This window comes from Phaenicophaeus curvirostris, chromosome 14 (genome assembly GCF_032191515.1).
Source record: "Phaenicophaeus curvirostris isolate KB17595 chromosome 14, BPBGC_Pcur_1.0, whole genome shotgun sequence".
Taxonomy (NCBI): Eukaryota; Metazoa; Chordata; class Aves; order Cuculiformes; family Cuculidae; genus Phaenicophaeus; species Phaenicophaeus curvirostris.
This window is the reverse complement of record NC_091405.1, coordinates 17,265,023-17,292,984: the sequence shown is the minus strand read 5'-3', so window position 1 is coordinate 17,292,984 and position 27,962 is coordinate 17,265,023. Positions and strand designations below refer to the sequence as shown.

At 45.1% G+C, this 27,962-nt stretch overlaps 1 protein-coding gene across 1 annotated transcript; it reads left to right on the top strand.

Moving 5' to 3' along the window:
- The first annotated feature begins 47 nt into the window (after positions 1-47).
- On the top strand, positions 48-27,290 carry PHLPP2 (PH domain and leucine rich repeat protein phosphatase 2). Its single transcript, XM_069868763.1, has 19 exons — positions 48-184; positions 1,140-1,384; positions 7,262-7,395; positions 8,556-8,746; positions 9,166-9,291; positions 10,458-10,612; positions 14,209-14,355; positions 15,077-15,307; positions 16,043-16,245; positions 16,753-16,813; positions 17,535-17,630; positions 19,247-19,402; positions 20,161-20,361; positions 20,889-21,051; positions 21,622-21,752; positions 22,141-22,251; positions 22,709-22,897; positions 23,036-23,267; positions 24,969-27,290. The coding sequence occupies exons 1-19, from the start codon at positions 68-70 to the stop codon at positions 26,106-26,108; spliced, it is 4,029 nt and encodes a 1,342-aa protein (XP_069724864.1). The 5' UTR covers positions 48-67; the 3' UTR covers positions 26,109-27,290.
- Positions 27,291-27,962: the final 672 nt, after the last annotated feature.

Sequence of the window (27,962 nt, the reverse complement as noted above, 5' to 3'; positions counted from 1 at the left end):
CGGGGCCCGCGGCGCCGCCCTCCGCGGCTCTTCCGGGGCGGAGCCGCCGCCGCGCGGTGTGGCGGCCATGGGGGAGGCCGGGCCGGCGCCCCGGGACCCGCCGGAGCCCGAGGAGGACGAGGCGGCGGCGGGAGGCGCTCGGGGGGGCCGCGCCGGGCCCCGGGGCGCCGTGCGGGTGCTGCGGGTGAGGAGGGGGCCGGGGCCCAACCGGGGGCGGCGGGGCCGCCGCGACCTTGGCGGGGCGGGTTGGGGCTGCCGGGGGGGCGTCCCCTGGCCGCAGCCCCTGGGCATCCCCCCGGGCCTGGCCGCAGCCCCTGGGCATCCCCCCCCGGCTCCTGGCCGCATCCCCCCAGGTCCTGGTTGCATCCCCGCCTCTCCTAGGTCCTGGCTGCAATCCTTCCCTCCCCAGGTCCTGGCTGCATCCCCCACTCCTCCTACGACCTGTCTGCATCACCCCCTGTCCTGCCTACATCCCGCCTCCCCTACCCCCCGGTCCTGGCTGCATCCCCCCTGGCTGCATCCCCCCTGGACATCTCCCCGTGCCCACCCCGGGCATCCCTCCTGCTCTTGGCTGCATCCCCTGGGCATCTTCCCTCCCAGGCATCTCAGCCCCGTGCCCAGCCGTACCCACCCTGGGCCCCGCCTTGGTCCTGGCTGCACCCCCTAGGCATCCCTCCCTAGCCATCCTCCCCTATTCCTGGCTGTACCCCACAGCATCTCCCCCGGGCATCTCTTCCAGACCTGGCTGTACCTCTCCTGCCATCCCTGCCCTGGGCATCTCACCCCTGTGTCCGGCCGTACCCACCCTAGGTGTCCCCGGCACCAGTCCTGGCTGTACTCCCTGAGGCATCCCCACCCTGTGCTCTACTGGGGGTCCTCCATGGACCTTGCTGTACCCCCCAGGTCTGGCTATACCCAGTGGGCCTGGCCATAACCCTCCAGCTGGGGCAAACCCCCCAGGCCTGGCCGTACTCCCCTGGGTTCCCCTCCTGGACATCCCCCCTGGCCCAGCTGTACCCCCAGGAGTCCTGCAGCCTGTGCTGAGGGGGCTGTGCGGCCCGGTTGGCCCGTTCAGCTGCAAGGCAGGAGGAGGGTGGTCAGCAGTGGCTGCTGACAATCTGCTTTGGGCTGCCTTGCAGAGAAATGTGAAGCGAAATGGGAGCAGGAGCTGTCTGAACAGGAGTCGTTTTGGTTCACGTGAGAGGGACTGGCTGAAGGAGAACATCGGACGAGGCTGCGTGTACGTTTATGGAAAAGATTCTGCCACTGCTGCTTCTTCAGACTTGCGCTTGGTCCTCTGCACAGTGGACACCCCAGCGTCTGAGATCTGCGATGGAGAAGGGAGGAAAAACCTCTTTTTGCAGCTTCATGGAGACCTGGTCAGGTGAGGGCTGAAAAGGGATAAACCTACCTGAGAAACATTTGCTTTAGCCTTGCAGGGATCTGTTCCCTGCATGCCTGAGTTTGTTGGCAGGGCAGATATGGAGCAGACAGAGGTGGTGGTAGCAGTTAGAAACAGCCTTGAGTAATGCAATTAATAAAAATCAGGCAGTGGTTCGCCTTTTACACCTCCTTTGGTTAAACCATGGGTATTTTAGTTGGGAGGGCTTGGCTGCTGCTCCAACCAGAAATACACCCTCATTTTGTAGGCAGAGGCTACTGTTCACATACTCCTTTGTTATGTTCTACATTGTGGGTGTCAGTGTCCAGAAAACTCAAGCATTTTAAGAGGCTGCGAACAGTTATTCTGAGTCAGTGAAACATGTAAGGCAATTTCACGCTTGTGTCATGTAATATTTATGCGTCAGTAATTTTTTTGCTAAGAAGAGTTGCCAGGTAAGTAATTAAAGGTAGACAGAAAGGTAGCATGGTAAGGGTTATATAAAGAAGGCTTAAGCATCAGGTTGTATGTTTAGTGCTTGCAGTCAGTTTAGGCTGAAAATAGACAGCTCAGGGTGTAGTGTGCATGAACTTTATGTTCTGGGTGTATTTTGGACTCCTTGAAGTTTACAGGCTGCCATCAAGTCTCTTAAGATTTAGACTTTGAAGTGATTCTTCTGGACTTAGAATTCAGTTATAAAGTTGCCACTCCTGTTCTCAGGAGGAAAGAATTACTGCGATGCCCCTATGTGAAGGCTGAGCAGTAGAGGCACCGGGCTGATACTGGGGTTTTGAGTGAAATGAAAGTCATAAGTTACGCATGTGCAGATATTAAAACATGGCTTGTGTTTGATCAGGTAGAGGGAGAGACTGCAGATGGCAAGAGATGCAGAGAATAGGATGTGGTTAAAGCTGATTGTTGAGAAAAGTTATTTAGACCTGCTTGCCTTGCCCAGCCTGGGTTATCAGAGTGGGGACAGGTGAGTTAGAAACACTTGTCTGAGGACAGATGGACACTTGAACAGAGCCATCGAAACCGCTGAAAGTTTCCATTGTTCAAAGGAATTTTAAAGAAATTGGGTTGTTCTGGGCCCTGACAGTGAGCAGAATTCCTGGCATTTAGAAAGAAAAGCAGACCCTTTACTGCAGATCATGAGAAAGGCTAGGTAAAGCTTAAAGATGTGTTCAGAGATGAACGTTTTGACCTTTTTTAGCTTCTGAAGTGGTTTTACGTTTGAGTTCTGTGCAATATTCATGTGTCTTCTCATGCTAGGGAGCCATGCCTGTCTTTGATTTGTGACTGGCATTGCACTGGATTGACAAATTGGTCCTGCCACCAGCATTTTGGAAGCAAATACCCAGTTGTAAACCTTCGCTTTCCACTCTTTTCGCTTCTTGATGTGTCTAGCGCTTTCTTGAGCTTCATCTTAAATTTCCCAAAGGGTTCTTGATTATGCTTTGTCTGTTCCGTGTAATTCTCAGAATGTCTGTGGTACAGAAAAGATCCCTGGATTGCTTCCACTGGGGACATTCTCAGTAGGAAAATGGGAGTTACCAGTATTGCTTCAGCCGCGTCTCTGTTGTAAGAGGAAGCAGGCCTGAGTGGAACCTGCTTGCTCTTCCACAGGAAGATGACAGATATCCCCGTGAACTCTTGAGATAATTTCTTCCCTGAACAAAGTTTGCTGATTGCTTTAATAACGTGTTCGTGAATACAAATTACTCTGTTAAGCATCTGATTGCATTTTACTGCAGGTGTGTTTGTCTCCAAACAACTTCTGAGTTCTTCCACCCTTCTAATATCAGTGGGTGACTGTCAGAAGCTGAGTGTGGCAAAGATTGCTTTGCCGCCTGACTCAGAGTACTGAAGACTGGGCAGTAAATAGAGGAATAACAAACCTTTTTTATGTGTTCCTTCCAAATATTCAGCGGTGTCGTCGTGACCATTCTGCATCTCCCTTTCTACACAGTGTGCCTCAAGGATCTCTAGACTTCTAGCTAGGATCTTGCCTTACATTAGCATCCTTTCCTATTCAGGAATTATACTTTCCTGCAGAGGGGAGGATTAGACAAACATAGCATGGATACCTTCTTTGGCGTGGACACCCCTCACAACAAAAATTTAAGCTACAAAGATGTGAAAACTCTACAAGAGCTGCTGTTGGAGCAATTGTGGAACTGCTGCTAATTTTTGTTGGCTTTTCTGTCTCCTTACCCATTGTACCTTTGCTTAACGGCACCACTTCTCTGCAGATGGAAGTGTCCAGTACCTGATATGTGATACTGATGTGGACATAATGGGCTGTTTGTGTCAAACAGCAGCTGCTGTCACAGCCAGGGTGTTCTTTGTCTTCACTGGCCTCAGTCCATTCAGCAACCAAATGGTCATGTTTGTGTGGTTTGGGCTTATTTGCTGGGAAATCTAGATGGAGGCTGCTTGAAGAGTTCTTTTTGTGAGTGACACCCAATCATTTATGGTTCCTGAGCCACTGGTCACACGCTGGAAAAGCTGTTTTGTGGCAACCATAAGGCTTTAGTAGCAGAAAAATTGAAATCTAGAGGTAGCCAAGGGAAACTTGGGCAAGGTGTTTGGAGATTCATTCAAATCTCTCCTGTTCTTCTTGGATTCTGTGCTGAAGGGTATAGAATACGTCAAGGTTTACTGTGGTGGAAGTCAGTATTGTTTGTTGCAATCTATTATTTATTGCAGTTCTAGTAGCTTGCCTGTTATGGGAGACATACATGGGTTTGTCATTTCCAAGATTACCTCAGAAAGCTTTTTTGAAGGTTTGATGTCATATTCGCTGCTGTTTCTGTTGCAAAGGAAGTGAAATGGTAACATAAGCCTCAGTTTCATATTTGTAGAAGTGCTTGGCTCTAAGCTTCTTGACAGAAGGTCTAAAAAAAACCTGGGAGCCTGCATCTGAATGGAAGAAATCTCTGCAGAGAGAAAAGCATTGACAGCATTTACGCTCTTTTGAACCAATCCCTTGTCCCATGTCCATCTTGCAAAGCAAGAAAAGAAAAGCCGTTTATTAAACCAGCTTTTCATGCTGATTGTACAAAGAGCTCAATCTGGGCTGGACTACGATCTTTTTCCACTTGTTCCAAGAAGATGAGTGATGTCAGTGTGATTGGTGGTGGTGCTGGTGGTCAGCACTGTTTGAGTTCTCACTCTGGACTGTGATTTTCCTTACAGCACATATCATCTTGCTATCTCTGATGTTGCTTTTGGTCATATTGGAATCTTCCTGAAATTAGAGTAACTCCTCAAAATGAGTCACAAATTATGACTGATGGCAAATATTGGTGTGAATAAACAGTGTTTTCTACTGCTTAAGGCAGCTGTTATTTCATAAAATCTAAATCCTACCAGTCCATTCAAGGAAGGAATAAGAACAGATTTCCCAGCACACTAGCTCTTATCGGCGTATGATCGTTTGGGTGGATTTGAAGCTACTGATCAAGTTTGTCTTCCTTTTTCTCTTAAAGACTATTTATGAGTTGAAATTCACCAATAACTTTCTGGTTTTGTTTAGGGCTGACTAGAGTCTGCCAGGCCTGACATCCCTTTATTAGTCAAGAGAAGCTCTAAGAGACAATTTCTGAAGCGAGAGGAAGAGGGTTATTTCATATACATCCTCTGGCTAGCAAGCTAATATGTTTATGTGTAAAACTAAAAAAAGGAGGGAGCAGCGTTTCCCTGATCAGGCTTAGCAAACATTGAGCAGTAGGAACTGTTTTTCTGGATCAGCTGTTTATCAAATAGGTTGTCTTTTCAGGCTAGAAACTTTGTTGGTTTGGATGGTAACTTTGAGAGTAGCTTTGATGGTAACTTTAAGAGTAATCCTGATCCAGAGCTCCTGTGTGTGAAGTGAAAGAGTTGCAATGTATGTGCTTGAAATACATGAGGTTATTTTAGTTCTTGAGGTGTGTCCTGTTGATTGCAGAGGAAGTCTGGATGACTGGGTACTTGTAAAGGGTGCATGCTTTATGAAATCGATCCTGCCTTGATTATAAGATTATTACAGCGTTTGTCAAGCTGCCAGTAATAGTGGAATATTGTAGTATAATCACTAAAAGAATCAGAAAAATTTTTGTTCCTCAGCTGAGAAGAAGCTGAAAGGTTTGGTACATACAGTAATAAATATTTCACGTTAAGACATGCAGTAGAAATGATATATGCAAGTCAACAAAGTTTAGTAGAAAACAAGTCTTACCAAACAAACTTGATCTTGATGCTCTGAAATATCAACCTTGGTCACGAAAGGCTTTAGTCATTTGTTGCAGCGTGTGACGCTGGACGGGGCTCTGAGCAACCTGATCGAGCCGAGGCTGTGCCTGCTGACTGCAGGGGGTTGGACTGGATGACCTTTAAAGGTCCCTTCCAACCCAAACCACTCCGTGATTCTGTGATCTGATGTAATTGATGAAAAAGCAGCACACAAAACAGTAAAACTGATTGGCAGATAGCTTACAAATTGGAAACTTATTCAGCATATGCATTTTTTGGATGCGGGGTTTGTGTATGTCTGCATGAAGAAAGGTAAACTTGTCCAGTTCGGTCGTTCTGTTATTAATCTCTGGCTAAAAGAAAAGTAACAACTTAGGAAGGTATGGATGGGAGGGAGGGATAGGAGTGATGAGTCAGTGCAGCAGGCTAGTCTAGGTGGTTTAGCTACAGTTTTCTCTGGAAAACACTGCGTTTCAGTATTGCTGGATATGTTTATGTAAAAGCCAAGTGTACTAAATACTAAAAAGGTGAGGAAGGAGGCTATAACTTGCAAAAATTGCCATTCAGGAGGACTCATGGATTGAAGGGACGTGAATGAATGTGCCAAATAGTCTGGAGCAGGTTTCATTCAGGAATATAAATATCATTGAGTAGAACCGAGAAGTCCATATGGATTTTTGTAGACGGTGCAAGCACTTACAGAGCATAAGTTAAAAACCAGTTAGGGGTAAAAGTGATTTTGAATCCAAGTACTTGCACCCTATTGCAAGAATATTTGATAAGCACATTGAGCCTTGTGTTCTGAAGGAAGTTTGAAGTGGTTAGACTCATGATTTATAAACATCTGTTTAAAGACTAAGTGATAACTTGAAGTCCAGAAACCATAAGCTGAAGCTAGGCATGTTTAGATAACAATAAGGATTTTTAATGGTGGATAATGAGTGAACCGCTGGAGGATTTTGTTTTAACTCTTATGTTTTCAGTTCTTAATCTTTTACACTGAGATTTTTTTCCTTAAAGTAAAACCTTTGAGTGAGAAACTGTTATTTTTTTTGCAGAAAAATAACAGTTTAGCATCTCTGAAAGAAGTGAGAGGATCAGAAAACACCTTTTCTGTTTTGAATATAGTAAACCTGATGTTTCAAGAGAACTTTCTCTTACTGCCATTTATTCACGTTCGCCGCTGAATCCTTCTTATGTTGTGTTGTAGTTCTAAAAAGTCTTTCCTATAAATGTTCCATTTGAGTTTGCCAAAGCATTAGAATCTTGCACTGATGAGAGCTAGAGAGAGTGGGGAGTCTCTTTCTTTTTTTTAGAAGTTATTCTTCGGGAGGGTTCTCATAAGCTTTGCTCCCAGCAGCATTTGGAAGAGAAATTTAAGTAAAGTTTTTTTCTGTCATTAAGCATGGGGCTTTTTTAGTTATTTGGCATCTGCTGTTTGTACAGTTTTGTTTCTTGTCATTGTTTCGTCCTGGTACTCCTCAATATGGAATGGGAATGTTCACTATGGACTGTATGGCTTATGCCTGTTGCTTTTCCTCTCCGTTTTCCTTCTGCAATGGAAGTGTATTCCTTACACTTCAGCTGCAATGAGACTTGTTTAATCTTTTTTGTGTTCTCAGACTGCTTTCTTGTATGTTTTGACAGGAGGCTGGAGCCCACAGAAAAACCCCTTCAGATTGTGTATGACTACTTGGCTGGCTTGGGTTTTGATGATCCTGTCAGAATGCAGGAGGAGGCAGCAAACTCTGATCTCAGCTGTATGATTCGCTTTTACAGTGGTAAGAAATTGTGTGTGTGTACGTGCTGTTGCTGTTCCTATAGCTTTAACTGGGAGGTGGAACTCAGCTGAAGCCCAAGTCATTGACTTGTCTTGTTTATAGGTGGCTACATCAAACACCCAAAGTACCAGTAAGCATTTCTTAAAATAACCAGTTTTCAAGGTTAATAGGGGAAAACCCGCAGTTCTGTAGTTCTCTTGATCCTGTCTATGGCTTGAGGAAAGGCAGCTCCATGGGAAGATACAAGATTGCTCTGTTGTCCTTAGTTTCCATTGTTATGGCAGATGCCTTAGAGTTCCTGATGGGATCAGAAACAAATTGCAAGTCAGTCTAGATGTGCCTGAAGGTGGCATTTCCACAGCCTGTGAAGATAGAGGCAAGAAAGGTCCTGGTGAAATACCTTCACAGCCTGTAAATAGTGAAAGTGTCAGCTGATTGTTAATAATGCAGCTGCCATTGGAACCCAGTGCATTTTGTTGCAGAAATGAGACTTCTGACTGGCCAGTTGAATCAGTTTGGGCAGGATACCATGTGCCTAAGGAGCAATAGAATGGCAGTTGTAGACCCGCTGGCATATGGTGCTACCTGTCAGAAAAGGAATTCACTAAAGCAAAGAGTAGATATAAAGAAATAAGGAGGTGGAAAGCTGATATTGAAATTATTTCACTACTTTTAAATACTTCACCTGTGTATTTTTTTGCATTTCAGAACAAAAAATTAAGTGCTTTTAATGGAAAATTGTCCTTGCGTAGTGGAGCTGGGCAGCTTTAACACTTTTAACACTTTATTCAGTGTTAAAAAATGGAATCATAAGAAATCAGCTTCCCCACCTCTTTACCTGAGACAAACCCCTCTGCCTGGGAGCTGTGAGCCGAACGGGCAAGAGTGTGGAAGTGTAGTGGAGATGGAAGGGATTATGACATGCAGACAATCTGGATTTACAGGGCAAGGAGTAGTCGGGAGTTTAATGTTACCTCAGCTGGAAGGAGGGGAAGTGTCGAGCACAGGGCTGTGAGAACTTCTGAGGAAAAAGTAAGCAATTTGGGTTTGTCTTTACAGTAACTGATTTTTGCGTGTTTACAGCTGTGTTGCTCTTTGTACTCACAGCTGAGAATAAAGAACAAATGGAAAGTAAACACTCACGTCTTCCTTTTCCTCAGAAAAGCCATGTCAAGTGGAACAGTTAGATCGCATCCTGCTCTCTGGAGTCTATAACGTACGCAAGGGGAAGACCCAGTTGCACAAATGGGCAGAGCGCTTGGTGATTCTCTGTGGTACGTGCCTCATCGTGTCCTCTGTGAAAGACAGCCACACAGGGAAGATGCACATCTTGCCTCTTGTTGGAGGGAAGGTAAGACTTCTTTTTGTTAAATTCCTGCAGTTTAGAAAGGAAGAAGCGACTGTAATGATGGTGTTACCCACAAGAGGTTAATCTAGGCTTTTGTAACAAATTACTGCATTAACATGTGTGGAGTCCATGCAGCCCCTTTCTGCTTGCTCTGGTTTGGTAGCAGGCTGATAAAATGAAGAGACGCTAGTTCTGCTTTCTTGTGAGCAGCCAATGTTGGGAATGGACATTCTGGAAGTTATTACTTCAGCAGAAGGATGTTAAGGAGGATTTACTTCTGTGTTTCTCTCCAGTAACTTTACAACTGCATTTTCAGCCAAATATAAAGTTACTGATAATGGGTAATACCTTGCCCTAGGCTTCAGATCCATCACAAGTGCTGGAGTTTAGTCAGACTTTTGTTTTCAATTCTCCCTTTGCAGGTGGAAGAGATGAAACGCCGGCAGTACACGCTTGCTTTCACATCTGCTGGAGCACAAGCTCAAACGTACCATGTTTCCTTTGAAACGCTGGCAGAGTGCCAGCGGTGGCACCGACAGGCATCCACGGTGAGGCCCTGGAGACTGGTCTGGGTAGGGGGTACAGGCATAACAAGGGTGTTCTGACACAGATAGAGACGGAGCTGTGATGCTGGAGAAAAGTACTCGGGCCACTTTCCAGCTTTCTTCATTTCTTACGTGCTCAGGTCTACAGAGGTTTTCTTTTAGCCTTTTCTTCTCTCTCTACCTCTGCGACAATGTTGAGTAGTAGTTCTGTGGTTTTTACTGACCTGCTGCACCTATTGGAAGTAGCTGTCACAGGTTGTTTGAGCCAACTCCTGGGACTGGCTGACTTTACAGCCATAGAAACCTATAAATTGCACCTGTTTCCAGGCTTGAATCTGCCTACACTGTGTCCTGGACTGCCATGGGGCTGCTCCGATAGGTTTGAGTCAGCACAGAGATCATAGGTCAGCAAAGGAACTGTAGTTTGTTCAGAGCTGCATCCTTATTCCATGTACAATTAGATGTATCCAAAGTACAATTAGATGGTGATAGCTTAGTGCTGAGCCACACTTCGACCTCATATTATATTATGAAATATGAAATGAGTTTCTGGATAAAGCAGGTCATAAAATGTGGAATGAAGCACTGAAGACCTTGAAATGAAGCATACTTAATAGAAGGAGATCTGATATTTGCAAGGTCTTTATGAAATGTTGCAAAACCGTAATTTATGATGCTTTTTCATCATAACGAGTCGTGTTTCCAATATTATACCCTGAATGAACAGGCTAACAGAAGAGTGTTAGAAGTAGCTAAGCCAAGCAGGGGTTCTGTAAATCTTAAATGACTTAACTGGAAAGTCATTTGCTTCTGTCTTTGGAAGGCACTTGGAGATTGTGCTTTCTCAGCAGTTTCCTCAGGCAGAGATATGGTTTTCTCCATTAGGCTGGCTCTTGCAGTCCAGCTTCTAGGCAGCACCCACTGCACATACCGAAAAGGGCTCTCTGTGTGTCCCAGTCGGTATCCAGACATGCATCCTTGTCAGAGGGTCTGCAGAAACAACAGTAGCAAACTACATGCTACGGACTGAGTTTCCTGCATGGACTCTGCCTGGTTGTTACAGAGGGGTTCTTTTATGTTTGTACAAATTGTTTACTGCTTGCATTCTTTTGCCTTCTGTTAGACTTCTAGAGAAAAATCATTGCACAGCCCTTACTTCTCCTTTTCAGGTTGTGTCTATGCGACTTAGCATGGTTGATCTTTCATGCTACAGCCTTGAGGAAGTACCCGAGCACCTCTTCTACAGTCAAGACATCATCTACCTCAACCTACGACACAATTTTATGAGATCAAGTGGAGCAGGAAGCCTTGACTCTCTTTGCAGGTCTGCAAAGAATTATTTTTCTTGAGATGTGCATCCAGGGATGAAGAAGAGGGGGGCGTGTTGCCCATTCGCTTGGGGTGATAAAAAGATTGCTCTTCCAGAAGCTCTAACAAATGAAGGGTCTATGAAACAGAACTGAGCAGCGCAGGCAGGCAAAAACGTCCAGCGATTTACAGTAGTCATGAACTCCCTTTCACAGATTCTTTCTGCTAAGTTGGATCTTAAATGACCCTTGTGCCATGTGTATGGACAAGATGCAATAGTAATATAAGGCTGCTTGCTAAAGGGAGAACATTTTGGGGTATAAAATAAAAGGTGAGGGAAAGCATAATGCTGCTGTTTGGGGGTAAGTGTTTGTTGGAAGAAGTGCACATCTGGAAAAGCCATTTTTAGCAAGTTCTTAATGTTACTGTGCATTTGGAACTGGCAGAGGGCTTATGAGACTCCAACTTTGCTTTGGGAACTTGTAAGTCTTTGCTTTTAAGAGAGTGGCAGTTGTATGGTGGTGTGGATACATGGTGTATTCATCTTAGGTAAGTGAAGGAGTCCTACCAAAAGATTTTAAAATTGATTCCTGAAAACCATAAAAATGGAGAGAGGGGTTAGTCTGGTGATGTCTCTGCTAGCCAGGCTAAAAATCATTGCTCTGTGAATTTCAAAAGTTGCTAGGAAGACTGCTGTAATATTGTTAAATGGCTCTGTGTTTGGAAGATGTTGTGCCTTAAGAAAAATGTTTGGAGAAGTTGTGCAAAACTGCTTTTTTTTTGTTTGGTTTGGAATTTTTCGTTGTGGTTCAGGTATTTTTTTTTGGTTTCTCTAGGTGCCTATTACCAGGCTACTTCATTTTAAATCCTACAGAGTAATGATACACCTAGGTATCCATGAGAACATACAGGTGAAAAGGTTGCTTACCTGAGGGAATTCTTTGCAGTTTAATTGAGAACCAGAATCTAGTCTGGTTTTGTTTTAATTCCAGACTTGTTCAGGTGTTTTCTAACTGCTGAGTTGTAATGGTTTCTCTTATTGGAAAAGCTGCTTAAAATAGTTCAAGGTTTTGCTTTTTGCTTCTCTCTTTGAATAAGCTGCATGTTGTTGAGAACCATATCAGAACTTTATTTCCTAAAATGCGGTATCCTTGGTTCACAGGATCAGCAAAGGGGCTTGACATTTCTTTTGACCTTGCATGTAGTCAACAAGAGATCTGACATGTCAGAAACTCGACTATGTCTGATGAAGCTGAAATCCTCAAACAAAAGCCATAAAAGAAGCCCTCACTTGACACAATCTTGAATAAACAGGTAGCGTTAGGTAGCCCATGTAAGGCTGCTCATTGCCTTTTGAAAAGACTTTCTTTCTGAGGTTTTTAGGATGTTTATCAAGTCGCAGCCCCAAAGAAAGTGGCTCACTTTGCAGTAGGTGTTACCAGTGCCTAGAAGCTGACAGTTCTGAACTGCAGAAGTTTTTGAAATGGTCAGACCTCTTCCTCTGAGGAAATCTTTGAAGCTTTAGGAGTCTAATTAGCTGTAACTATAATAATGGAACAAAAATAATTAACTAAAAGGGAAATGTTAAGCAGAGGAAATTAAATAATGCCACCTGGTTTGTTATGTGTCCTGGCTTATTTTTTATGTAACGCACTGCCTTTCAAGTATCTCCCTTTTCTGGAAAACGTCATCGAATCTGATCTTCGTTAATATATGTGTGTGTGCATATGCATGTGTATACATATGCATGTCTACTACCACCATCCTGGCTAGCTGCTACAGAGTTGTACCGGGATGCTTTGATGGCAGAGGAGGATGTTGTATTAAAGTGGGAATATTTTCAGGCCGGCACCAGTTTGAGCCATTCAATAGAGTCTGGCCATCCCACTGAGGATTTGCTGCTCTGTTTCCAAACCTCTGTGCTGTGATCGCAGTGTGCCCTGTGAGAGCACACACCAAAACATGAAGAGCCATAACGATTTGAGGATCCTTATTCCCTATAATCATGGCTCATATATATAACTTGAATGAGAGATGGGCTTGCTTTCCATTCCTGCATCCCTACAGCGTGAGACTATTGTGGCAAGGAGAAGGAGAGCAGAAAGGGAACTCAAAAGGCTTTTTGGGTCCTCTCTGTTGAATATGACAGTCTGCTCGAGGAGTCTCAGACCAAGCTGTGTCGCATAGCAGTTTCCCTCCAGCTTTCAGAAACTTTGATGCCTCTTCTGTGCTTGCTTTAATATTGTTGCAGAGGAATGAATTTTAAAAATCGGTTATACTGCTGCATTAAATGCCATGTCCCTGGGGCAGCTTCTCACCACACTGTGCTAACGACAGAGAAGGAGCTGCTTGGTGTTAAGGGCAGGTGCTATAGAAAAAGCCATTGTAGAATCCCAGAGAGAGCAGTCTCACTAGAGCATTTTTAGGTTCCTAAATCTGAGAACTGCGATCTGTCCTAAATCTCTTAAAGTTGAACCAGTTAATGAGAAAGTTCAAATCTATTGGTTTATCCTTATTGTTTCCTTTTTTCTGTTATTGTTGTGAAGTTGTGTGTACAAATTTCTGAATCTTATGTCATTGTTAGATCTTTGCATCATACAAGATGGAAAGTTGTGGCCAATGCAGCATCTTTCTCTTTGGCTTTCAGTTGCGTTACAAGAGAATCTGTTTGTGGCTGCAGCAACCATAAAATACCCAGGCAGTTATTTATATGAGAGGGAGCTTTGTCAAAGCCAACCACCCATGTCCAAGTTCCAGATATGCTCCCTCTTTTAAAAAAACAACTCCCCCCTGCAAAGATTGTAAAGCAAAATGGAGAGATATAATGCACAGTTCCCACACAGCTCGTTCCCCGTATTCTGAATCTGAAAAAGGACTCGCTATAAGAAGGAAAAAATTCAAAGCCATTCAGTGTTACACTTCAAGACATCTCAAACTAGAAGTAATGTTCTCTCTCAAGCTGATTTACCTCGTTTTTGTTACCTGTGTTAAAGCATTTGTTTCAGAGCTAGAGTTACCATTGTCTAGTAAAAAGTGTGGTGGGTAAAGCAGATGAATGAATTATATGTTTCCAAGAAGTACTTCTCTGGTACATTGCATTAGATTTGCAGTTGTATCATAAAGTATGATATTAATTATCCACTGAGTTGATTTCTGATGGTTCCAGTTTAGGATGGGGATGTTATTTCTTGAAAAAAACACTTCTGTTTCCTGTAGAGAGAGGTAGGAACAATTTGAGGAACCATTTGCACGTTACCACAGCCCGTGCTCGATTTCTTCTCTCGAGCCTTAGCACAGGGATAGAAGGAGCAGGAAAAGGCAATCATCTGTTAAGGATGTGTAGGACAGTCATTAGAAGGAAGCCTGTCAGGAGTCAGTGTAGAAAGTTGTTATCAGTTTTTGCCGTAAAACCATGGTATTTGATCGCTTTCAGCATCACCATTGAGGTACAAAATACCAGTGACTTAAAACCAAATTTGTGCAGAAACTCCCATGGGTTAGCTGACTGTATCACCAATGTAGAAAGGCTTAAAAACTCTCTATGACTGGTTTTGTATGCTTTTGCTTTGAGACCGTGGAGATTTGTGGATTAACTAGTATTCCTGCCAATAGGTTTTCTCAGTTGAAGAGCCTGAACCTGTCTCATAACAGACTGGGAGAGTTTCCTGTATCGCTGTGTGAGATCTCTACTTTGACAGAGCTTAATATTTCCTGTAATGGACTTCATTCCTTGCCAAGCCAGATTGGCAAACTGCTAAAGTGAGTATATTATTTTTATATCTGTGGTCATAAACATTCTTCATGCTCCAGTTGAGCACAGCTGACATGAAGGTACCGCTTATGAAAATATGAGTGCTTGGGGCAGCCTGTTCTGCCCACGAAGACTGAATGATGGATTTAGTTGAAGATGTCGCTGCTCACTGCAGGGAAGTTGGACTGGATGACCTTCACGGTCCTTTGCAATCCAAACCGTTCTATGATTTGACTTCAACAGAACATCAAGAAACAAGATAACCAGTAAGATTTGGGTTTTCTTGACTATTTCATACAGGACAGGCCTGTACTGCTACTGTTGTTTTTTGTTTTAATTTGTCCTGGGTCTTTTTAAAGATTGCCTGGCATGCTAAGTGAGGGGTTCTTAATTTGTAGAAAACCAAGTGATTTAGTAAATGTCTTTTATTTACAATGTAAGTACTGATTTGTATTTTGCTGATGTTAACTTGCAGTACTTGGCACAACTGGAAGCTTACCTCCAAAATAATTTAGGAATTATTTGGCATTGCACACGTGCAGCTCCAAGCCTATTACATGCATTACAGAAGTATTCCAGTAACTTTATGGGTATAAGAGTGAAATTAGCTCTTTAAAAAATAGCCACACTGAGACCAGCTAGCTCCATGAGGAGATAAACTGAGAATGCTAAATACGATCTTCACTACTTTTTGCTGAATTATTTTCCTTCTCTTTTCCGTGGCTGCAGTCTCCAGACCTTCTGCCTTGATGGGAATTTCCTCACGTCCTTACCAGAAGAACTGGGAAATCTGCAACAGCTCAGCAGCCTTGGGCTTTGCTTCAATAACTTCTGTGAACTGCCAGCAATTTGTGAGAAGCTCGTCATGTTAGACAAACTAGCCCTGGCAGGGAATGTGATAGAGACCCTGGACCTTGCAGTGCTGAACCGTATGAGTCACATCAAAAGTGTGGACCTGAGGTAGGAGGGGAAACTTGCATATGTATATAACCACATTGCCTCTTTCCATTTTGAGCAGAAATACTGCGTAACATCTGGTACATTTTGCGATAAACTAGATGTAATTTTTTTCTCCTACTGATTCTTTAGCTTTTAAAGAGTTTTGTTTCCAAGGGTGTGCAAGATTCACTTAGAGAAGGGAGGTTAACTGAACTGTGCCTGAAGCCATTGAATGTGACTCAGCCCTCTAGTTTCCTCTTTTGATATGCTGTTACCATGAGCTTTGGTAGCTCTTTGATCTCTGCTACCCTTTATTGCCTTCTCCTGCTACCCCTTGCTTTAGAGATATGATCTTGATTTTTCAGGCGCTCACAGCAGAGCTCCCAGAAAGGGACAAAGAACTTTTTGTCTGTGACAAGGGAGTCTAGTATCTAGTCTCCGCATTATCTTCCTCTGTCAGTGCAAAGTAGCCATCCCTTGACCTGGCTTCTAATTTCCAGACTGGTCTTCAGAATCTCTTAAACACTGGGGAATGAGTAAAATGGTTTCAAATAGCAGTGTAGAAAAAGAAAGTGTTTTCTTTGTATTCACTGTTGTAAATCCACCATTGCTTCTCTTGCATTTCACTGTGTTCACCACTGGCATTAGCCTTCACCAGAACTCTTGTTTTTCTCTTCTTTCTTCCCTCTGCTTACTGATGTCCGGTGTTCAATGTCCTGTTGCCTCACTATGTAACTCTTATCTCTGATTTTTTAGGCTGAACAACCTGAAGAGAGCAGTGGCTGACACTCTGGAGGGGAACAAGTCTGTGACTTATATGGATTTACGAGACAATCGGATGACAGATCTGGATCTGAGCTACTTGGGCAGCCTGGAGCAGCTGCACTGCGAGCGGAATAAGCTGAAGGAGTTGACGCTGAGTGGCTTCTCCCTTCGAGCCCTCTATGCCAACAGCAACTGTACGTCTGCTTTCTTCACCCACCTTCTTCCTTCAAGCCCTGGGAATAAAAGAAAACAGCCCTTTGTCCTCCCCACCAAAAAAAAATGCATAGGTGGATGTTACAGTAGTGAGACAGTATGTGATGTGTTTTCTGAGGTCGGTTCCTAGGGATCACATATGTGTGTGTATGTGCACAGGCTGTGTAACAGGGGGAGACTGTGATGCTGAGTTACTGCCCAAGCAATTTGTCTTCCAATGAGATCTGTTTGGGAGTCCGCAAATAAAAGTGGAGTTCTCCCTTGTTCTGGTGCCCCCATGTGGCAGATGGAGAAGTGGGATAGCGAGAAGCTGTAGTGCCATATGGCAGGTGTATGAAGTTTGAATCCTTTCTTGGAAAGGATGAGTAGAGACCATGAGTATCCATAAAGTAAGACTGTGAGTCTCGCTTACTAGCTAGTCTGTCTGCTGCTCTGTGCTGTTTCCCTCTGAAGATCTGCAATCATCCTTATTTGCTTTACTTCATCAGGTCTGACAGCTATCAATATTTATCCAGTTCCTGGTCAACTGACGTGTCTAGAACTCTCTCAGTAAGTGACCATACACATTACAAAGCAAGTTTCTAGACACCTTTGCTGTTTGCTGCAGAAATTTTCTGGAGCTTTTAAGCTTTTGAAAGGTTTGAGAGCAACTGAGGGAAAGCGTTCTATCTGAGGATAGAGCTGGAAAGCCCAGCATTAAAGAATGATGGAAAACCAGAGGCCCCTCTGAATTAGTACGACTTGTCTTGGTGACTGGCTGGTCTTCATCTAGAGGATGTAATTGGCTAAAAAAGCCAAGCAGGGACCACTGAACTTGTGGCAGCTTACTGGGCTGAATGGTGGGCATCTGTGGGGAGACATTTAGAGTAGCTGGCAGTGACCCCTGGTGTTGGCTTTGTTGCCTGTGTCTGTGCTTGGAGCAGCACTGTGTGACCTCTAAGGTTGCCCAGAGGATCACCTTTTGCTTAATTTCTGGGTTGAAGCACAATAGCAGGGTAGCATAGGGTGGCCTGTTCTGCTGATGTCAATGCTGTAAACAAAATGCCTGATCATCAGAGCCTGGCATCGGTACTTTGTACCAATTGTGCAGCAGCTCAGTTTGCATTGCACAGCCAGCCGTGAGACAAATTCCATGTGACTAGCTCAGATACTGTTGCTCATTTTCTGCCTGCTGTTCTAGGTTTGGCTGTCATTAATGTCATGCAGCATTCAAACAGGGTATGTTCCATATGGAGTGCTGGTCTCTAGCTTTTCTCCTTGCTTTTCTCAGCAATCAGCTGCAATGTGTCCCAGACTGGGCCTGTGAAGCAAAGAAATTGGAAATTTTGGACCTGAGCTACAACCTCCTTGTAGAGCTTCCATCAAGGTCAGCAAACCACCTTCTTATACAGAGCTGAGCTTTCTTCTCTGGTGAGCTAACTGGGGAAGAGAGAAGCAATGCTGTTCCAGTTGCCTTATTCCTTGTTATGCAGAGATGTAATCCACTTACTTACTCTCTGCAGTGTCGAAAATACTCTGTATACAAATGTTGGAAAGAACTGACTTCCAAATCAGCTTCTTGAATAATAAGGGCCAGGTAATTTCATCCTATGCTTCTGGCTTCTGCTGCAGCTGTTTGCACCTGAGGTAGAACGCACTGCTATGATTTATTTGTGTTACATAGTGTCTGTGAACGTAGGTTATAGATGAGGCCTTAATATGCCTTGCATTGCCCTACAGAGGTTTCATCTGTTGTCTTTCATAGGGAGGTGTCATGGAGATACGGTACTGCTGATCTCAAAGGTAGCTTTTATAACACATCGTCAGCCAACTCCTTTTCCCCTGTTTTCTGGTAAAGGGGAGCCAAGAACTAACGTAATTTTGCAGATGTTTGTAGTGACTTCTCTAAGGTACCGAGGATATCATGAGGAGGAAGCAAAGCACAAATGTTCTTAGCCGAACAATTGTGTTTGGTGGAAGTACGATTGTAATGAATGATAGCGTCTAGGGTCAGCTCTATTGAAATTGGATGGAAGGGTGGATTATAGTGAAGAAACTCAGAGAGATGGTTGTCTGTCTTGTGTACAGTTAGAACTTTGCCAGCATTGACTTTCAGCCATTGATCGGGTTAAGCCATCGAACTGAAACTTAAGAGACTTGAATACAGGAATACGGTTCACCGTGAAGTCTTTTACACATAGTTGTCTGAAAACAGAGTTGTATCAAAGTGGTTCACCACAAAGTCGAATGAGCTACCCAAGCCAACTCTGGATGAGTCAGCTTGAATAAAGAAATCAGTGTATCTGCATTTTTTTTATATCCAGTATGATTAGCTTTGAGAAGCCACGGCATGCAGAAAGAAACTGAATTAATTGGCCCTTGTGGAACAATGCACTAATGCAGCTCTAGCATTTCATGCTTCAGAGCTGTTGTGTACAGGGCTCTGAAAATGCAGTCCCAAATTATCAGCTCATCCAAGTAGGGCAAGGTGGTTCTAGGCTACATCCAGATGTGTTCAGAAGCCCTTTCTCAAAATTCCTGCAGGCAGCTCTCTGCAGTTGGTAGAAGGAGCCCTTTCCTTCAGTAAGCACTGCAGTTCTGGGGAACGTGACAGCAGCCTCAGAAGGAATACAGGAGCGTTAAGCAGCCTGTAAAAGCTTTGAATGAAAGTTGGCCCAATGGAAGCACCTCTTTCTGTCTACAGTGAAAATAGGCATTGAAATCCATCCTTTGTGACTTCTCTTTTGTCTGCCTGAGAGGATGCTACTTGTGTGCACACAGACTCGTATCACAAGGTGCTGATCTGTGGTAGCATAGAGGGAAATGTAGATGCACTTCCAGGTGTGCAGAGTGACTGAGTTACCTTACCATGTGTTTTTTATGCTTTGTCATTGTTTACATTTTTTGGATCAATTTATTTTATTTTTTCTCTACAGCACAGTCAAAATTATAACAGATTAAATGCTACCTAACTCTGATGTAGGAACCCCTGTGTCTTTCCAGGATCCTCAGCAGCCTGAGCCTTCGGAAGTTGATGGTGGGGCACAACCGTCTGCAGAGCCTTCCACCTCTCCTAGAACACATTCCACTGGAGGTGCTGGACCTTCAGCACAACCTGTTGACTAAACTGCCGGACACGCTTTTTGTCAAGGCTCTGAAGTGAGTGGCAGTAATGAGCATCTTCAGTCTGCATTAACCTTTGGAGCTGTAAAGGCTGATAATGGCATCTGCGTGACTGTCCTTGCAAGGTGCCATTTGCTTAAGAGATAAGGAGGCCGTGCCCTTTATGAGGGAGTAATTCATGTGCTGTAAGGGAAGTCATCACATTAATTTGAGGGAATCAGTCCAATACTGTATAGCTACAGGAAAACAAAGGCTTGCCTAACCTAACAGCCAACCAAAGAGTGTGCTTGGGTTGCAACCGTTTCTAGGATCATGGTACTGCCGAAACAGCTTTGTCTTTAAAAGTAGCACATAAATTTAGATGCAAAGGAAAGAAGCCAGACAGATTTTCAGACATTACAGCAGAAAATACATCAGGTCATTGGAGAACAGCGAGAGACCCTTACAAATAACATCCCTTCATAACTGTCTGCTCAGACATGAGTCAACCCTTCTTCTAAAGACTCTGAGGAAGAGTTCATGTAGCTGCTTCCACCACTATTGCCCACCCCCTCCACAGGCTCTTCAGTATTCACTGTTTACTGTAAAATACTGTGTGCATCCGCAGTGCTATGTAGAGAAAATAATGTCATTAGTACACTCATAAATCTTAACAGGAGTAGGAATGTTACACTGTTGTCTGTTCTCCTGTCTGACGCTGTTGCTGTGTCCACACTGGTATTTGTATAGCTCCTTTTCCTGCTGTTAATGGAGTTGTTTAGATGAAGTCTGATTTTTGCACTTGCTGTGGTTAGCCTCAGGTACCTGAATGCATCCGCAAACAGCCTGGAGTCCTTGCCCTCTGCATGTACAGGGGAGGAGAGTCTGAGCATGCTGCAGCTGCTTTACTTGACCAATAATAACCTCACAGATCAGTGCATCCCTGTCTTGGTGGGACACCCGAGCCTACGGATCCTGCATCTGGCAAACAACAACCTAAAGACTTTCCCTGCAAGGTAAATAAGCGAGGTTGGTGGGTGAGATAGTGCTCACTGGGAGATGTTGCCTGCCCTACTGCAACTGTATGTGAATCAGTGTCAAAGCAAGATGCTTCCCCTATAGCTTGATGACAGCAGCCTGTCATTCCTACACAGCCTGAGGAATTAAGCACGTTAAGGGGGATTGGCACAAGATGCCTTTGGCTGCAGTGGTTCCTATCCTCCTATTTGTGGTCTGAACCCTCCCATGTGTTCCATCTAAGTTATTCCAGTTGCTCTTAGTTATATAAGGCTACATTGTATTTTTCAGTGAGAATTATTAATCTGCTTCTTTTTACCAGTATATCATGCTGTCTTTCTAGCATGAAAACTGTGTAATATCAGGTATTTCTTTGTGGTGCAGTTGACTGGCTAGAGGGAAGGAATGTCCTCCACGGGGAGCTTGAAAGCCTTGAATAGTGGGTCTGTGCAAACCTTGTGAGGTTCAATAAGCCCAAGCTCCTGCATCTGGGTCAGGGCAATTTAATATTCTGTTTCCCTTTCAGCAAACTTAGTAAGCTGGAGCACTTGGAAGAGCTGAATCTGAGCGGCAACAAACTGAAAACAATTCCCACAACAGTGGCGAACTGCAAGCTACTTCATACCTTGATTGCACACTCTAATGAAATCAGCATCTTTCCAGAGATCCTGCATTTGCCCCGTATTCAGGTATTCTTATGGAGAAGGTAAAGAGGCATCGAGGAGAGTTTGGGTTGGAGAATCAAGAGGAGCTGCTAGGAGAGGGCTATGGTTTAGTAATGGACAGGTACGGTTGGACTTGATGATCTCAGAGGTCTTTTCTGTGATTCTATGAGAAGAACCAGAGATGCCAGCATTTTGCTTGATCATCCTGAGAAGAGGGCACAGAATACGCATTCTAGATCTGTTGCCTTTCCGAGTTAATCAAAAAAATGGCTCATCTCTCATTCAGCTTAGCCATCTGCTTCTTATTGTATTTCTGGTTTACCCTTTAAGACCGTAGGGAGTGTTGTATAGCTGGCAGCTTTGCATATATGGGCCTTCTACTGTCTTCAATCTGTCCTGTTATTTCAGTATTGGAGTCCTGGCTATCGCAGGCTATTGCTGCTTGCGAATTGTTCTTCTGCTGATAAATCAGACCCATTTTCATGGCCTCTTTGTGGGATGCAGTCAGCAGTAGGGTCATATGATGTTTGATAGGAGTGATAGAGACTATTTTCTTTGTCATTGTGCTTTTTTTTTTTTTTTTTGATACTGCAGTTTGTGGACTTGAGCTGCAACGAGTTAACTGAAATTCTAATCCCAGAGGCACTGCCGGGTACCTTGCAAGAGCTGGACCTTAGTGGAAACACAAACCTGATGCTAGAGCACAAGACACTGGACATCTTCAGGTGAGCCATGGAGGTTGCCAACCCGGTAGTGATGTACACAGGGAAGGGTAGCCCTTCCCAGGAGGGGAAAGGGGACACTGTATCACAGCACTGCATAATGTTGTAATGTTCCCGGCCTTGGACAGCTGAAGCTCTCTGTCTTGTAAGCAGAGAAAAGTCTGGGTCCAAATCCTCAGAGCAAGCAGTTTCTCAGATGGTGTGAGCTTCTCCCGGTTGTTTCTGGCATAAGCAGCCAGACATCTCCAGAAGGCCAAGACCTTAAACTCCTGTCCTTGGTGCAGTTCTTTCCACAGGCTGCTATCAAACTTTAGACTGGGCAAGGTCCTTTGGCTGCAGACTGTTCAGCAGGGTCTAGGAGAGGGTGACTTCTGTTCTTCTCTCTCTGTAGTCATATTACCACACTGAAGATTGATGCTAAGCCCTCCCTCACGGCAGACTCAGCACTCTCTTCTGCCTTCTGGAGTCACGGAGTAGCTGAGATGGCAGGCCAAAGGAATAAGTGAGTATTGTGGTCTGCTGGATGCTGACGCTTTGTCCTCTCAGGGGGCTGGGTGGAGTGCACCCAAGCAGACCAGTTTTGCTCTAGAGTTCATCTGCCCCTCTGTCTCTCCAGATCTCCTGCTAAGTCTTGATAACTCATGTCTCCACATTGTGCTTTCCCTCAGTTTTCACGCTTACCTTGGGATGCCTGGATTTTGCTTTCCAGCCTAGCAGAGATTCCTGTTCTTTCTCTTGCTGGCTGTGCCCATTGCTCTCTCGTGAGTGTGGCCAAGAAGTGTTCAGGCGCTCCAGTACTAAACTGCAGCTGTACACCTCACGGGGCAATGAATGTAGGCACAGTGACTTTGCTGCGCTGTAAGAACAGCGCTCACGGTGAGGTGCCCGGTGGCTGTGCTTCTGGGGAACCGTACAATCTTTTGAGACATACTAACTTTGCTTGTATGCTTTTCTAACAGGCTGTGTGTGTCATCCCTGGCACTGGGGAGCTTTGCAGAGGGGGTAGAGGCTGTGTATGGCATGTTTGATGGTGACAAGAACGAGGAGCTGCCACGCTTGCTGCAGTGCACCATGGCCGATGTGCTCCTGGAGGAGGTACAGCAGTCAGACACCATGTTCATGTCCAACACCTTCTTGGTCTCCCACAGGTAGGACAGTGAGCAAACAAGCTGGTCCTGGTGGGACCGGCATAGGTATATCACTTAATGTGTTAGCTGGGGTGAGGCAGCCCTCCAGAATGCCTGCTGCTGGAGTCTGGAGCCTTCCTACACCTTTTCCTCCAACAGGAAGCTGGGCATGGCTGGGCAGAAGCTGGGCTCCTCTGCTGTCCTTTGCTATATTCGTCATGATGTGGCCGATCCAGCCAGCAGCTTTTCTCTGACGGTGGCCAATGTTGGGACGTGCCAAGCCGTTCTGTGCCGAAATGGAAAACCACTGCCTCTCTCCAAAGTCTTCAGCCTTGAACAATGTCCAGAAGAAGCCAAGAGAGTCAAGGAGCAAAAAGCCATTATAACAGAGGTTGGTTTGGACCCTCTTTGCTTCAGCTTCTACCTTCCCGTAAAAGCTTTGTACAAGTACAAATGGTTGATAGGAATGGTTGGACTTGATGATCCTGGGGATCTTTTCCAACCTAGTGATTCTGTGAAGTACATGAGTTCTGCATGATACCACAGGGGAGAGGATGGCATGAAGGTGTTTGAGCAACTTGTCTGTTGCTTCCTGCTCTGCTTCTCTTGTTGATTAGCTGTTCAGAATGACACGTTCTGAAAACAAACGTTATGGCCTGAGAACTACAGGTACAGGATGCCAAAGGTGGCTTGGGGAGAGAGGAGGAAAGAGAACAGGTGTGAAGCTAAAGGAGGGGAGATCCATAATACTGTGCATGACTTGGGTGGGTGTGGGAAGGAGCCACTGAAGAAGAGAGCGTGGCCTGGGAAGTCATCTTGTCTCAAAACCCACAAAATACCTTTGTTTTTTCTTGGAAAGTATGACTCGAGTTACCTCACTTTGGATTTCTCCCATGTTTTACTTAGTGGAGGTAGAGGTTTAGTGATCCTTGAGACATGCAGAACACAGATATATATTATATTACAGGTGAAAAATTTAACACAGAAATGTTCATTGATTTTATGCTGAAGTATTAAAATGCTTTCTGGAGAACTCTCCAAAAGGTTAAAAACTTGGAAATAAGAGGGAAGTTCCAAAGAACTGGAGCATACATTGTTGGCGATGATCTGCAAAATCGGTGCCGGTCATTTCTATGCTCAGCGGGTCTTTTTAAAAGTATCAGATTGTTTGATAAAAGTGTTTCCAGCAGGGATAATCTGTTACTGTGTTACAGCTCTGCAAGGTGCTGTATTCTACAGAACTCTGACTAAAAGTAACTGTGAAATCAGTGTAGCATCTTAAATGGTTTAAAAAGTGACTGATGGGTGGATTCTGGAAAATGTGAGGGAAATCATTATCTGAGGAGACTTCCCTGCATGCGTCCTCTGCTGGTTTTTAATACTTAGCAGCGGCAGCAAATACTTAACACTCAGAAAGTATAGAAATTAATAACACTGAAGGTGAATTCAAAACACGTGGGAAGCTGTGTACTCTGTATGCTCTAACTTGGAAAAATGGACTGAGGGCAGTGGGTAATTTTCTATCTGGGCTGGCCAGGGGACTGTGTAGCAGGAACAGGTTACAGCAGCCGTGTTGGGATATTTACATGTTCTTTTCTTCCTCAGGATGTAGTGTCTGTGTGTCAAAATACAGTTATATGTTAATAAAGAGGGAAATAGCTCAGAAACTACACAAAAATTATTTAATGTCTGGATAATCTGACTTGGAATAAGAAAGTAAAAAGTCTCACTCTCTCTCATACTGAAAAGGTGTTTCATGTAAGACTCATGACTGCGATTCTGGGATCAATGTGCGGCAGGCAGTGTAGCTGTGCATTTCAGAATAGTTTGCTACAATTCTTTGGAATGTGACAAAGTCTTGTTGGGTAGAACTGCAATTACCAGCAGGGGCGATGGGCGATTACTGTACCTGTTGGTCAGGTACAGTGGATGTCTGCGCTGTGGTATCCGGACCTCGATCCCTTTCTCCTGTGCTGTAGCTGGGTACTGGCATTTGTTAGGGCTCCAAGCCAGTATATGGGCAGGGAAAGACTGCTCTCCTAGTGATCTGATAGCAGATCTAACGCTGCTGCCTTGTTTCTGTTGCCTGCAGGACAATAAGGTCAATGGTGTGACTTGCTGTACTCGGATGCTGGGCTGCACATACCTGCATCCTTGGATCCTGCCCAAACCACACGTCAATTCCATTCCACTGACTGTACAAGATGAGCTACTACTTATAGGGAACAAAGCTCTCTGGGAACACCTTTCTTACACAGAAGCTGTCTCGGCTGTGCGCCACCTGCACGACCCGCTCGCTGCTGCGAAGAAACTCTGCACTTTAGCCCAAAGCTACGGCTGCCAGGACAACGTAGGCGCGATGGTGGTGTGTCTGAACATCAGTGAGGACAGCTGCACCTGTGAGATGCATGGCCTCACTCTGCCAGGTCCTGGGGGATTTAGTTCCACCACAGCCAAGCCAGCAACACCTTCATCTAGCAGTGGAATCGCTTCCGAGTTCAGCAGTGAACTGTCTGCTTCCGAGGTTAGCAGTGAGGTGGGCTCTACTGCTTCCGATGAACACAATGCTGTGGGGCTCGACGGCAGCTTGCTACCGCGACAAGAGCGACGTTGCAGCCTGCATCCTGTGCCCCCCTCGAGCATCTTTCAGCGCCAGCCTTCCAGTGCCACCTTCTCTAGCAACCAGTCTGACAATGGTCTGGATAGTGATGATGAGCAGCCTGTGGAAGGCGTGATGACAAACGGCAGTAAAGTGGAGGTGGAGGTGGACATACACTGCTGTAAAGGAAAGGGCCTGGAGTTTGAACTTCCCGCTTCAGACTACAGCTCTTCTGCTCCAGGTGCAGAGGATGACCCTGAGCTTGTCCTTGTCATTCGGAGACAGAACAGTGTAAACAGCAACACTGTGCAGAGAGGGGTGAAGGAAAAGTGTGAACTGCAAAAATCTCTTTCCACGTGCTGTCTCTATGGAAAGAAGCTTTCCAACGGCTCCATAGTACCCTTGGAGGAGAGCCTCAACCTCATCGAAGTAGCCACAGAGGCACCCAAGAAGAAGACAGGCTATTTTGCTGCTCCATCCCAGATGGAGCCAGAGGATCAATTTGTGGTGCCACCTGATCTGGAGGAGGAAGTGAAGGAACAAATGAAGCAGCACCAGGAGAATGGAGCAGATCAGGAGCAGAAAGAGGAACATGCAGCAACTCTGCCAGAGGAGTTTGACACAGCTTTGTAACCCTAAAAGTACTGCTCCCACGTGTCTGTCCCAGAAAGCTCTGTCCCATAAGGGCTGTCTCGCCCTCCGCGGGGAGCTGGGATCTGCAAGGAGTACAGGCATTTGCTGCTTCCTTAAATGGAATCAAGGAAGAAGTAGGAGTGATAAGGTCCGAGCTGTCCGCTTTTCACTGCAGTCTCAGCTGTTCTATGAGCACTCAGACCAGCAGCTGAACTCTGTGTTAGGGACTGTCTGGGAATTGTGCAAGCACTAGGAAGAAGGCAGGTGTTCCAATGCCTGCCTGTAACTCCTTGAACCCTGAGGTTCTGCCAGCTCTGCAGGAAAGGGGCTGACATACGCGTGTGTGGGGTGAGGAGGCTGCTTGAGGGGGCAACGTTCAGTGTTTGGAGTCCTGTGAATATTTCTGATGCAGCCCCCCCACCCCAGCACCTGACTTTGTTGTTCCTTGAAAGAATACAGCCAGTTGCAACGAAGCTGACCCAAGAATGGTTTCCTACATTAATTGCAAGCACTTTTATTGATTGCACTTAAGCTGTTTGGCTCTGCTTCAGCCCAGCACTTTATTATTTAGGGTTAGGGGAGAGAGCGCTCCACAGCAGGTGTGGTGGGGGCTTTTCCCAGTGGATATTGTTAGGGCAGTGGAGGACTCAGGGTACCAGTGTTCTGACGTGTGCTAGTGCAGGGCAGAGTGAGGGTTATGATGGTGTCAGCCTGTGCAGGATGAGAACATACACAGCTGAGTCTTGAGCAGCTCTGGACTGATGGATGAAGGTGTGGATGTGTAGAGCTGGTGCTTGTAGCTGCAGAGCAGAGCCCCAGCTCAGCAGCAGCTTGGCCACCTCTATCACAGGTGCTTCACACTAGAGGCCTCCTGTGTCCAGGAGATGTGGGATGGAACCAGGAGCTCGTGCTTGTTTCAGTGAGGTACTCGGTCTAAGAGGGAGCCAAGTGGCATGTATGGCTGGTGAGCAGTGGGGCTGCCCTTGACGGGCTGGGGAAGCGTTCAGTGCTCTGTTCCACCAACACAAACCTCTGCAGTGCCAGCTACAGCATCTTCACTTGCCTCTGAACACAGGAGTCATATTGTAAATCCACAGCAACCTGCATTTCATGGTACATGCCCGATTTGGCCACAAACAAGGTAATGCGTACTTGTTTCTGCTTAGCTTTCAATGCAAAGGGGGAACATAGAACTTCTCACCTTAATAACATCTGTATCAGCACTGGAAGAGGTGTTTAAAAACAGTCCCACCAGTGGTAAACCTGCCAGTCTGCACTCAGGAGGTGCGTTTTGTTTCCATTAGGATTTTTGGTGTAGGGTGTAGGTTGGCTGCCTCTGTCCTCGTCCTGTGTAAGGGTTGTGAAAAGCCGCTGCCCCTGGAGCGTGCAGATTTGTCTTCCTTAGCTGTCAGAGCGCTGAGCAGCAGCTGCCCGGGTCGTGTCAGAGGTGCAATAATCCTGACTGTCATGTGGGCTAGTGCCTTTTCTTCTTTGTTAATTATATTTATGAAGAAAACTTGAAAGTTTCTTCTCAAGAGCTCTGAGGGGCTTGAGTTGTATATTTTTGGATCAAATTTGGGCCTCACTCAGAAGGAAACGGTGTGCAGACTACTTGTGGGATTCTGTCAGTATAGATCGCTTGACAAAATCTAACAGAGCTATACTGAAATATCAAAGCACCTTGAATTTCTTCTCACTGGAAAATAATGTATTTTTACCATGCATCGAAGCTCAACATTTTAGGATCTACCCTGTGCTAGGTTACAATGTAATCTTGAAACAAGCCAACTTCTTCCAAAGTTTAAACTCTCGCAGATTTTTGACTTTTTAAATACCTGGTTCATTTGGAAATGG

Bases quoted from the DNA above. Each gene is read 5' to 3' on its own strand.
- PHLPP2 (XM_069868763.1), top strand. From the start codon at position 68: ATGGGGGAGGCCGGGCCGGCGCCCCGGGACCCGCCGGAGCCCGAGGAG. The intron at 16,814-17,534 runs GTAAGTGACCAT...TGCTTTTCTCAG, and splicing joins ACGTGTCTAGAACTCTCTCA to CAATCAGCTGCAATGTGTCC. The intron at 23,268-24,968 runs GTTGGTTTGGAC...TGTTGCCTGCAG, and splicing joins AAAAAGCCATTATAACAGAG to GACAATAAGGTCAATGGTGT.